Raw genomic sequence first — 13,038 nt, 5'->3', positions numbered from 1 at the left:
CTCTGTTTGCTCATTGCACTTGTAATAACTATCTTATGGACAATTATTTACTACTAACACTTTGCCGGGGTTCTTCCACTGCGTTTGTATAATTGTGTACTGCTATCTTCCTGTGACCCTCAAAAATAAAAAGATAGTAAACACCTCAGAAGAAAAGAACATGGTGAAGATATGTGGCACCTGAATTACCAAAGGAGTTGCACATCTTCAGTTGTGTAGGCATTTGAACCACCCTCTCCACCATGAATGGCGAAAGGTTCAAGAATAGGGGAGCAGAATTCTTTCCCCTCTGTGAATAGCTGCAATATGTTTTACAGCTCTCTCTGTTTGCCATATTTCACTTATCTGATGCTAGGTTCTAAGGAGAACAGATTGCTCCCTTTGCTTGAATTATGTGTTAATGCATTATTTGGTTCTAGGGGTATTTGTATCAAGAGAGCCTTTGATTATGATTAAATCAGAAATGCAGATAGAAGTTTATCACTGCTGTGGGGAGTATGCAGGACACACTTCATTTCAGTCTCTTCTGTGAGCTTGTGTCCCAGGGACAGTTTTCTTGCCTCTTGAGAATTTCCTTGAGTTTGGAGAGGATTCCCTCAATGGAGACTGAGTAAATACTAGGGGCCAAGTTTAGTGTGGGTGGCACTTGAGAGGTGGGGAGAGTCTTGTCAACCTCCCCCCACCAAAACTGTTATGCAGCAGGGCAGGATTCCTACTTGATACTCAAGAGGGCATAGTACAGGGGCCCAGTTACTGCAACAGCTGCTCACCGTTGCCCTAAGGAGCTCTTGTCCTCAGGCTTCATGGTATAGCCAGGAGCCCAGCTACTTAGTGCACATGATGCTGTCATCTGTATGTGCAAGCTAGGAATACATCCTGCTCCTTTTCAAATCAGCAGTACATTGTGCCTCGAAGTGCATCCCCCCAACCTATCTTTTTTGAGTCATCTTACTCTGAGCCGGGCTGGTTAGCTTTTAGAGCTGACTGAACTATTCATTGCAAATAATATTCATTACAAATATAGCCCCTTGTTTGGTTAGTGAATTGTTCAAAGTGATCCTGTTTTTTTCCAGTGAATAAATTTGTTTTTCTGAAACCCTATTACCCGAACCTCTGCATTATCCACATCTATTCCCTGTGCTCCAGCATGAGATATGTGCCCTCCGCAGCATGTATCATATGCTAGGGGACGAGGAGGCAAGCTGGATAATGTGGAGGTTTGGCTAACAGAGCAGAGACTCTGTCCAGGACAGCAAGGAAGAATAGCCCCCAGCTGCAGGGGAGGCTACCCTGCTGCTGAATGGCATCTGCAGCAGTGCAGGGAGCTTTCTGCAGCCCTGCTGTCACAGGAGTGAGTGAGCGAGTGGGGCCCTGACAGTGGAGCTGCAGAGGGCTACCTGCTCTGCTGCAGGGCCGGTGACACCCGATCCCTGCAGGCTCAAGCAAGGTGCAGAGAAGGCTGCGAACCTGGAGGAGCAAAGCAGAGGCCTGGCTGGTGGTCTCTGCTGTGGCCCACCAGGACCACAGCCTCCCCCCACACCTTGTGCCAGCAGGGATCAGGTATTGTCAGTCCTGTGGCAATGCAGGGAGCGGGGAAGAGCAGAGCAGAGCAGAGACCTTGGGGCAGAGCAGAGACCCCTGGCCAGAACTGAGAGGAGAAGAATGAACCCACAGCTGTGTGGGAGGCCACCCCACTGCTGAATGGCTCCTGCCTCTAGAATATCCAAATTCCAGATTAGCCAGATAAAATCCATGTGCTCTGTGCTACTTGGCCATTTGGGAGCATACTGTATAAGTGTTTGCTGCATAGTCTGAATTAATAATTTCTCCACAAACTGTTAGCTTTGACTATGCGCTATTTTTAGTCATATTGTATGACTAATCAGCTATGTCACATAGTATGGCTTTTGCTCCCTGGTTGGATAACAAATTGTATAAACAGGAGAATAATGAACAGTACATAATCATGAATTTATGGGATGAATTTGTGATTCTTTTAGGATTCATGGATACCTAGTAGCTGTCTGAATACTCACAGTTCCAGACAAACATGACCTCAGGAACCACAATGAACCATACCAGGCCCTTTTATTCACAAATATTCACAAATCTATTCTTTACTATTTGATCAGCTTTCTCTTCAACCATACTCACATCTCTGATCCACCCTTCCAGGGTTGTGACTTTCACAATAAAGGCAATATTTCTGTAATAAACACTGTGTAGGCTAACAATTATTTTCTGCAGATCTCTGTTCCTGAATAACAAAAAAGGCTAGTAGCAGGGCCGGCTCTAGGATTTTTGCCGCCCAAGGCAAAAACAAATTTGGCCGCCCCCCCTCCACCCGTTTTTTAATTACCCCACCCCCGGCCCCGCCTCAACTCCGCCCCTTCCCTGCCTCCTCCCCCCAGGCTCTCAGGCCTAGGAGGGAGGGGGAGAAGCGGCGCCCGCGCCGCGGCCACTCGGAGTCTCCCCCTCCCTCCCAGGTTTGAGAGCCTGGGACGGGGGGGAGACTCCGAGTGGCCGCGGCACGGGCGCCGCTTCTCCCCCTCCCTCCCAGGCTCTCAAACCTGGGAGGGAGGGGGAGACTCCGAGTGGCAGCGGCGCGCGAAACGGCTGTTTTGCGTGCCGCGGCTGCTTGGGATCTCCCCCTCCCTCCCAGGTTTGAGAGCCTGGGAGGGAGGGGGAGACCCCGAGCGGCCGCGGCGCGCGAAACAGCTGATTCGCGCGCCGCTGCTCCCCCTCCCTTCCAGGCTCTCAAGCCTGGGAGGGAGGGCGAGTAGCGGTGCGCGAGCGGCAGCAGCAGCGGAGGTGAGCTAGGGCGGCTGGGGCACATTTTTAGGGGCGGCATTCTGGCGCCAGCCATGCCGCCCCTAAAAATGTGCCGTCCCAAGCACCAGCTTGTTTTGCTGGTGCCTAGAGCCGGCCCTGGCTAGTAGGAATCCATTTGGGTTCCTAATAACCAAAATAAATACATCAGAAAGCTGAAGGTATATAAATAATCATAGCAAATCTTGGTAAAAATACATATTCCATCTCCTGTACATTAATGAACAATTTATGAACCAAGAATGAGATGAACATTTTACATAAATAAACTATGTCATGTTAGGATTTCAATGCAACATCTTTCTGCAGACAAGACAAATGAAGATCATTATTACACCTTAACATTGAATATTCCAGCAAAAGATGCTACATTATATACATCATTAAGACTCTAAACCTTTCTGCATGGATATTTTACAGGGTAACACTGACCTTTCTACCTCTGGTGGAGGACAGAGTCTGCAGAAATTCTTTGTTTCGTTGTCCAGTTTGTGGATCTATGCAGATTATTTGGCATCTGTTGCATGGACCTACAACCTGAAATTTCAACAGAAATAGGTTCTCAGACAGTTACATATTAGTCAAACAGTTACATATTAGAACTAGTCTCTGATCTTCATGGTATTTTAATAACTGAAACATTTCAGAGACGCTTTTGAACATTTTTGACTATGTAAATGGGCTAAATCATATTCACCTGACTCAGCTATGTAGTCAAAGGGTCAAATTCTGAAGTCCTTACTCAATTCTTACTCACTCTTTACTCAGGCAAACTCCCACTTGGCTAAGTCTGAGACATTCTGAGCACCTGTAGTTCTCACTGACTTTGTTTGGCTCATTGACATAAAGGGAAAGTTTGACTGGTAGAAGAATGAGTAAAAACTGGGTATGGCCTTTAGGATTTGAACAGAAGAGTTCTCCCATATGTAAGATAATAGGATTTGGTTCATGTTTGTTCACTGTGACTGAAATGAACAGATTTAGCCTCATTTTGCATTCTTTTCAGTGGTATTTTGTGAATGTTAGGAAAGCAAAATCTGCATTTTCTTAAGATGAACTATAACTACACTGCTGTGAATTTCTTTTTGTCTTTTTTGGGGATTAGAATAAAGATGACACATGCCAGTTTCACTCAATTACTGCATCAGAAACTTTTGCAGAACACTACAGTAATCAACAGTTCTTACAGTATTTCAACTTCCATAGTCTCATGCAATTTTCCTTAGTTTTGTAAGATTAAGCATAAAACTCAAACAGATAATGGGGCAAATAATCAAAAGTCATGTGGTAAATGTTTCTATATGCTGATTTGGGTGTCATTTGGATTCTTTAGGGTGTATCTAAAGCAGACAGTAAAACTTTCCAGTGTAATCATCCAAACTATACATTTGGCTCTGATTCTTCAGATAATACATTGCTGAATTCTAGCATAGTCGATATTTTATTAAAAAGAAAGAATAAGAGATAAAAAAGGAGACTTTTTATCTCTGCTTTGCTTTGTCTCAGTGCAGTAGCACCTTCTAGTACCATTTCACTGGCATCAAGCACCATTAACATAATTCCTCCTATTATTTCATTTGTATTTGCATCAACTCCAAGGCCTGGTCTACACTTACCCCCCAAGTCGAAGTAAGGTACGCAAATTCAGCTACGTGAATAACGTAGCTGAATTCGACATACCTTACTTCGAACTTACCGCGGTCCACACGCGGCAGGCAGGCTCCCCCGTCGACTTCGCGGTACTCCTCTCGCCGAGCTGGAGTACCGCAGTCGACGGGGATCACTTCCTGGTTCGATTTATCGCGTCCACACCAGACGCGATAAATCGAACTCGGAACTTCGATCCGCAGCCGTCGAACTACCGGGTAAGTGTAGACTAGCCCCAAGTAAGGATTTACCAGAGGCTAGAAAAGACCATTTAAGTTGCAGACAAAGGCTAAAATTTCTAAAATCATTCAGCTATACTATTTATAAACTAGAGATCAGCCAGAACCAAAACCCCAGCTCCAAATATCCCTAAGTTTGGGGGTGTTTGATATCAAGATCAGTTGAAAATTTTGCTGCTTGAGACAATCTCTACTTTAAATTGGAATGTAACTCTGTTCTCTGTTTTTATAATACCTAGCACAATAGGCTTCTGAGTTAGACTCCTGAGTACTACTGCAGTACAAATAATAAATAATAATAATACTGAAATGCTTTGGCTGCAGGTCAAAGTTGTCCTTTGTAAAGTGTTTTAACCCACAAAGAAATTTCTTAACTTGCTGTGTCTCATATTTATTATAGCTAATTGAGCAAAGATCAACAGGGGCTCAGACAAGCAGAGGCAAGTCATATATTTTGTTCTGGTACATACTATAGACAAGCTGCTAAACAATTGCCTCTCTTTCTCTTACAGTGCACTGAGCTCAGGAAAAGGGCAGTTATTTTCATGACAGCCTCTAGTCATTGCATCAGCACTTCTGCTATCCACACATTTATCAGCATCATTAAGCAGAACAGTGAACGAGCCACCTCTATGTTCCAGGTGATACATTTCCTACAAATACATATCGTATAGATATGGACCAGTCAAACAAATCAACGTTTGACGCATATGTGGATCGCTACCTAAGGTCTCACATTTGGCTTCTTCATTGACGAAATATCATAAAGGCAACCCAGATTTCTCTCACAAGAATTACTTGATCCATTGGCTTAACCTGATAGTGCAGTATTTTCTTGGCAGTTAATGTTGTATTAGGCATGGGATTGGGTTAGGACCGGTACATAAAGTTTACATTAATGATGTGTATCTATGGTGTTATATACAAATATTAACAAAATAATCATAATGATGAGGATTGGTGAATCTGAAAAGGTTCATTCGTTTATCTGAGGCATAACTGATTAGTACTCATTGACTTCATCCAGATTGCAAATACTAGGGGAGTAGCCATTCTACCATATTTCAGTAAGATATGGGCTCTAGCAACAAAACTGTCTCCTGGCCCAGCCTCCAACCAACCTTTGACCCCTTAGGGTGTCTACACAGCAATAAGCGACAAAGAGTCCTGTGGCACCTTATAGACTAACAGCCATATTGGAGCATAAGCTTTCGTGGGTGAATACCCACTTCATCAGACGCTTTTTACAGATCCAGACTAACATGGCTACCCCCTCTGATACTTGACACTACACAGCAATGTAAGCCCGGGCTTGAGCCTGGGCTCAAGCCTACCCCCCCTTGCATCCACACACCAATTGTATTAACCTAGGGCTTGAACCTAGGGTCCCAGGACCCTGGAGAGCTGGACAGTCCGAACCCATATTCAGATGGGACATAGGCTCTGAGCCCTAATGCTTTCCTGTGTGCACATGGCCCCAGTTTGACTGGAGTCCCGGAAGTCCTCTGGATGTATCCCAGAGTTCCCTGGGGCAACTTCCTTAGTCCTCTCTATGCCGACAATCTGTGGTGCAGTCTATTGGACTCTATTGCAAAGGGAAGCCACACCACCCTGTGCGCAGCAGCTCAGATCAGTGTTAACCCATAGTCTGCCAGCATGCTATCAGAGAGACTGCTGGGTTTTCAATGGAGACTGATCAGAAGAAGCTTTTTGCAAAGAGAGCTGCTTCCTGGTCACAAGTCCACAGCCAGATTTTGGTGCATGCTGCCAGGATGCACACGCAGCCCCAGGGAGGGAGGCCCAGGAGCAAAGGCCAGAGAGTGCAGCGGGGACTAAGCAGCTGTCCTGCAGGGATGGGGAGAAGCAGGGCTCCCAGCTCAGCACGTCTGGGGGAGGATGATCCCAAATTCCCCAGCAACTCCCACTCCCTGCAGGACAGCCGCCTGGCCCCTGCTCTACTCTGCCCCCCCCTTTCCCCCCACGGAGCAGTGTGTGCAGCAGCGTCTGGGCAGTGTGCACTGGCAGGGGGACGAGTGGGAGCCAGCCCCCAAACTCCACAGCTTACATTGCTGTGTGGACATACCCTTAAAAATCTGGGCTGCTGAGACCTGGAGTCATTGTTTGGCTCATTACAAAGGTAGAGGTCATTTGCCCAGTTTTAATCTAGATCTGAATGCGGGTCCCTTCTTCCGCAAAGTTCAGCTCTGCAGTTTTGGTTTGTATTCCTCTCTAATTTCACTACTCCAGAAAGCAACCAGGAAAACTGCTAAAGTTCAGAAGTGAAACATTTTTCAAACCTCAGAGAAATTTAAGCTGAAGTTTTGGGTGTAGGCCCAGGTTGCTTCTTGTTTCAGCAGAGCTGATTCACCCATGCCTAATTAGAACATTGTCTAACATTACAACTGATATAACAGTGGTAGAATTTAAGGATCTTTTCTTTCAGTGCTAAAATAAATGATGAAACAAAAATAGACCCTTGATTTCTTAATTTTCTTTTGCTAGCCCTAAATATAATAGAAAAAAAAAGATGGCAAGATTTTCTCTAAGACAAAAAGAGACATTGATAAGAATAGGAAGAGACAATCTGAGTGAATTGACACTGAAATTGTTAAGGTTTGGACTGTAAGATCCTTTTACAGGAAACTGCTACAGTTTGCACCCAGTTTGCATAGCCCAAGAGTCAAAGGTGCCCGTAATCTCCATTCATGCAACTATATATAGGGAGAAGAGATGCACCAAAATCAGGGAATGCAATCTCCCATTAAATGTCCCAACCAAAAGGGCTCTGTAGAGCTGGTGTATCAGCAGTGGGTTATCTAATCGAGCGCACTATCCAGAAAAGGACACAGGAGGTTAATACAACTTAACCCCCCCCAACCCCCAAAACACCCTCACACACATATGCAGACAACTCAAGATGGCAACTCCAGTGTCTCAAGATACTTATGAGGCTGTAAGCCATAGAAATCACCATATCTCAGCAGTGGCTTGTATAAAATGTTTCTAAGTTCTCCTCTTTATCCTATGTTCTCTGTGCCTATTGCTTGGTGTTTGTGTTTGTGTGGGAACAACTTTCATTTGCTGCATCTACAGTTGCTATGGTGCTTTTCAACCTTGATTTGATTCCAGCAGGCTTGCTGCCTTCACGGTGATCAGCCCATAGCTTATCTTAGAACACCGATAAAGCTGATTCCCTTGCTGCTTGATACAGCTGTAAAGGTGTCTGACAATCCTGATGAACTTTGTGTGTGACTGTGTGAAAGGGTTGTGTTGGTCCAGCACAACTTTTATTTTGGGCAGTGGTTGTCGTTAACATGTCTTCATTTAGCCACTGTGGTAACTGTTACTGTAATTATTTCCCATTCTAAGGGTGTGTAACTTAAAAACCAACTGGGCTAAATAGTGACTGTATAAAATTCTGATTCATGGAACTAAAACGATGCCTAGACACTATGGTGTCAAGCAGAAATACAAGAACTAGTGAAAATTCATGATTATACACCTTACCCCTTAGCTTAATTTTTACTTTAAAAGTACTCATATTATATTTACTAACAAGCAAAACTCCTAAGTAAAGAAAGCAGTTGTAAGTCAGGTGATGTTTTAAAAATAAAACTGTGATGAAAGACTATGTCTTCATTGCTTTTTTAAAGTATCAAAATATCAAAAATGGCTTCTGATTTGGGTATGCATTTTGAGGTACCTTATGTCTCAAGTGAACATCCAAAATTAGGGCATTTGAAATCGAAGGTCGCGTCTCATAATCTGGGCTAAAATATTCTGTGGATGTGCCTCAATCTATAAATTTTTAATGAAAATAAGAGGCAAAGGTTTCTGCCTCAAAAACTGCCAAGAGGGACTTTTCTTGGTGGTGAAAAATGCTTTTCATTTGCAAAGGGAAATTGGTGATTTGGTGAAATTTAAAAAGTGACAACATTTGACAGAACCTGCCTTTACATCACAGTCAGGGCTTGTCTACATGTATAGCGATGCAATGGGACAGCCGCACTGCTGTAGCACTTTAGTGAAGATGCTACTACATGCAGGGCCGGCTTTAGGCCGATTCCTCGGAATTGGTCCCCGTGGGTAAGAGGGCCCCGTGCCCGTGCCTAAGAGGGCCCCGTGCCTTAGGCTCACCCGGCGGCGGTCCGCTCCGGCAGCATTTCGGCGGCGGTGGGGGGGGGTTCCGCTCCGGGGTCTTCGGCGGCATTTCGGCGGTGGGGGGGGGGGGGCGCTCCAGGGTCTTCGGCGGCATTTCGGCGGCGGGGGGTTCTTCAGTGCCGCGGAAGACACGGAGCGGACCCCCCCGCCGCCGAAGTGCCGCCGAAGACCCGGACTGCAGCATCGGGCCCCGCAGGTGCTAAAGCCGGCCCTGACTACATGGACAGAAGAGCTTCTCCCATTGGCATAGTTAATCCACCTCTGCAAGAGGCGGTAGCTATGCTGACGGGAGGTCTTCTCCTGTCAACATAGCACCATCTATATCGGGAGTTACGTTGGTATAACTAGGTTGCTCCAGGGGTGGATTTTTCACACCCCAAGCAACATAGTTATACCGATGTAAGTTTGTAGTTTAGACCTGGCCTAAATTTTGCGAAGAATTGCTCTGTTTTCAGGTCAGAATCTTTTATAACAGAAAAGTACTACTGAAGTCAGACTGTACCTGGAAACACAAAGCACCGATGGAAATCTCAGCCCACTTCTCTTCTTCAAAAGACTCTGTTGCACTGATCACAATGTTGGCACGGAAGCGTTGGATTAGTTCCTCGGTTGGTAATGGCTCTTTCAGTCTGTCCCAGAGATTCACAGAGCAGAAGAAAATAGACCATACTAATTAGCCTGCAGTAATTATTCACTCACTTAGAATATCTAGTTGCTGGTCTTATTCAATAAGATTTTTCTTCTACACAATTGTTAAGAACATGTTTATAATGCAATTTTATTACAGAAGTTATGATAACGGGACAGTTAGCTATTTGAATAAAAATTGTAGTCCGCTAGAAGGCATTTCAAGAGGTGTAAACTGGAACTAAAAGGGTAGATATGGAAGTATGTGGCACTGCAATGATAAATATGCACACCAGGGAAGGACCACTGTAATTTAATTTAAGCATTAGCTACTGTATTGAAGGGCTGTAGTTCTGCATTTGTGGATCTTTTGGGTAACTGATCAAATAACTGGTTAAATCTAACTAAAGAGGAAGCAGAACGAATATAGGGGAAAACTCAGAGGACATTCAGTGGCCTGTGAAGGCGACCAGACCAGTAAGAGAATGTTGTGAGAGAGAACTTATCCCTGAGATTTTTTGGAATGCATCAGATTGCACCAAATGGCAGATGTTTAAAAAAAAAAAATCCACGGATGAAGATTTCCACACCTCCCTACAAGTGTTTTATTTGCCAGTGTATGGATGTGTGAGTGTGTTGCATTTGTGCGCATGTGCAAACCTGTGTATGTGAGAGAGACAGAGTGGCAGATAGCATATAGCATACACATTTCACAAAGCTGGCTATAACCTTGAAATCTCACTCTTCTCTTTCATTTTTAAAGTGGAAACTTTGCTAGTGGGAAGAACATGCCAGCCTTAGGATTTCCAGAGAATGCTCTCTCAAGTGCTCCACCACTCCTAAGCATGTGAGGGCCATTTCATTTTGTCTAAGCTCAGATGTACATGAACTACTTCAAAAAATACCACCACCTGAGACCCGAGGGCTTTGAACTGTCACCCAAAATAGAGACAGAAGCCTGGAGAAACAGAGAGGATTCTCTTTTAGTAAAATATTTTAGGAAAATATTAGAAAATATTTTAAATTGTTTTGTATTTTAATTAAAATGGTGGAAAACTGTGTAAAAAAACTTCTACAAAAATTGTTAGCTTCAAGCAATTATCTTGGCAAAACCGATGTGTTTGTTTAAAAAAAAAAAAAGAGCTTGTTTGGTTCAAAATAACATGACTTTTCCTTTAGGAGACAAATGTACATACTAATAAACGCGTATGTAGATTTTCACACCAAATCACACAACCAACATTACCAAAACCGAGATCTCTTACTGTATTGCAGAGAGTCCAGGGATTAGTTGTTGGGGGGCAAAATTCTCCATAGTAATACTACAGCACATCACACAGTTGAGACACTCTTTTTAATAACTTCAGCATAGGGGAGTCAATAAAAATTGACACTGGGCTACTGATAGTTTATAAGGGAAGAAATAAGAGTGTGTTGTAAATAAGCAATCATTTTACATAGGTTTCTTCCCTGTGCTTGGGATGGGGCATGCATGGGGGGATGGAGTGAAGGAACATTTACATTTTAAAAGAGTGGAAGTTCATACACTTTGTCAGAGCCAGCTTTCAGTATAGGCGGGATGTGCTATTTATTGCATATTGAGGTCCTGCACAACACTGGATCTTGGTGCTGGACCAGAGAAAGCAATAAACCTTGTTGCTGCCAGTGTTTCTAGTTTCTGGATTAGAGAATAATCTATCTGTTGCTTTGATAATTTGGCTGTCCTAGGGGACAGTGCTCCTCCCCTTAACAGCATATGCCCCTGCTGATTCTTTGTGGATCACCATCTCTCTCGAGATTGTTTTGAAGCCCATACATTTAGAGAGGAGTGGCTACATGTAGAACTGTCAGTGGAGACAGGTGTGGGGGAATTCTAGCAGTGAAGAGGGATTGCAGTTGTCACTGCACTAGATGGGAAGGTTTCATTAGATGGGAGGAGGCAAACAGGAGAATTGTTATTGGGGATGCAGAAGGGATGGAGAAGGGCTGGCATTAGGACCAGGCTGATGTACTCATCACTTGGAGGGGGGGAAATTTGGCATAGGACCTCTGAACTAGGACCGCTATAGATATTTATTTCTAAAGAAGAAAAGCGTATTCACTGAGTTACACAGTAACTTTATCGACTCTGCTTAATGCTCCATAAAATGCAACATATCTATGGTTCTTATTTATTGTCTCTGTCTCATTAGAGATGGGACCATGGCATAGGAGTAGGTTGTATGTCCTGCTTAGGAAATGCTGAACAATCCAGGGAATATGGGTGTCTTACCAAGTTCATGGAGGCCATCCCAATAATTAGTGCACACTAAAGCATTTGCAGATTTGCAGCTACATGAAATATAGTTTAGTGCCAGACAAAAGCTGGGTTTTAGGAATATTCAGATCTAGGTTTCCATTTTGGCCAATTAGAAATCCAGAGGTTGGATCCAGAATCTTAGTTCAGGTCCATCTCTTTTATTACATGTATTTAATAAACAAAACTAAAAAAATTTATGTGCATCTTCAAGTGCGTATTTCAACTACAAAACTCGAGTGTTAGGTCAGACAGTGGCATTTTTTGTCCATCTTCAGGGAGGTGATCAGCAACAATAACACCAGAGAGATGGATGTCTCTGTAGGGATATGATTCTGCAGCATTTTGTTACATTCTTATTTTTGATTAACTTGCAGTTACTGTTTTAGATCACCTCTCTAGAGCTGACTGCAAAGTGGAAGATTGTTTTTACCTTTCCTATATAAAAATGAAAGAAAAACTATTAAAACTGAATTGAAAACTTAAAGTGTCTACAAAGTATAACCAATTTTCATCAAATAAAACAACCCTATATGTAAATAAACTAATTATTGTTTCCGGGGGGGGGGGGGGGGAAGAATTTTAATACAGACTTAGCAGGTATAGGTTTTTGAACATAAATCATGCAGTTCAGTATTTGGAAAGTTACCATCCAGTGATTTAGGAACAGCTACAGAGTGGTGCTGCACCCTTGGGCTATAATTCTCTCCTCAGCACCCTTATAAAGTTGCTCTGCATGGTGGAATGCTGGGGATTCTTCCAACCAGTACTGGGCAGAGGCTTGAGGTGGAAGAAAATTGAATTTGAAATGCAACTTAGGGAGGAAAGCTAGTCCTAGTGATATACTGTAAATAACAAATCAACAATATTAGCTTTTAGCATTTAGATTTGAAGGGTCTCGCTTGTCTTTGACGGAATGCTTGATTTTCTGTTTTTATTCCCCATTTTTGTAAGAATATAGCAACATTCAATTAAGAAAAAATGAAAAAGTAACTCTTTTGCACTGAATATTTAGCTTTCCAGTAAAGAGACAAGGACGTTCAAAGGGTATTAAGAGATGTTCTGTTTTCAGTTTAACATATGATCCTTCAAGAGACTTATCTTGTGCAGTCTTGCATCCTAGATGAGAAGTCTAATTAATATCTTGTTCCCAGCAACTGGAGTAACTTGTTGCCTGAACCTTAAAACATATTGTCAGCTTAGATGTTGGCGTGCTCCTAACAGATTTCTGCAGACAGA

The 13,038-nt window shown here is 43.4% G+C and overlaps 1 protein-coding gene across 1 annotated transcript in view; it reads right to left on the bottom strand.

Annotated features, from left to right (window-relative positions):
* The window catches only part of MOCOS (molybdenum cofactor sulfurase), a 386,193-nt gene that overhangs the window by 9,071 nt on the left and 364,084 nt on the right, over positions 1 to 13,038 (bottom strand). The window contains exons 13-14 of the mRNA XM_065397684.1: positions 9,379 to 9,505; positions 3,262 to 3,366 (exon numbers count right to left, since the gene is read on the bottom strand). Of these exons, the coding sequence (XP_065253756.1) occupies positions 3,262 to 3,366; positions 9,379 to 9,505 (232 nt within the window). The remainder of the gene's footprint in view (positions 1 to 3,261; positions 3,367 to 9,378; positions 9,506 to 13,038) is intronic.

Source organism: Emys orbicularis, chromosome 2 (assembly GCF_028017835.1).
Source record: "Emys orbicularis isolate rEmyOrb1 chromosome 2, rEmyOrb1.hap1, whole genome shotgun sequence".
NCBI lineage: Eukaryota > Metazoa > Chordata > Testudines > Emydidae > Emys > Emys orbicularis.
This window is presented reverse-complemented; position numbering and strand designations above follow the sequence as displayed.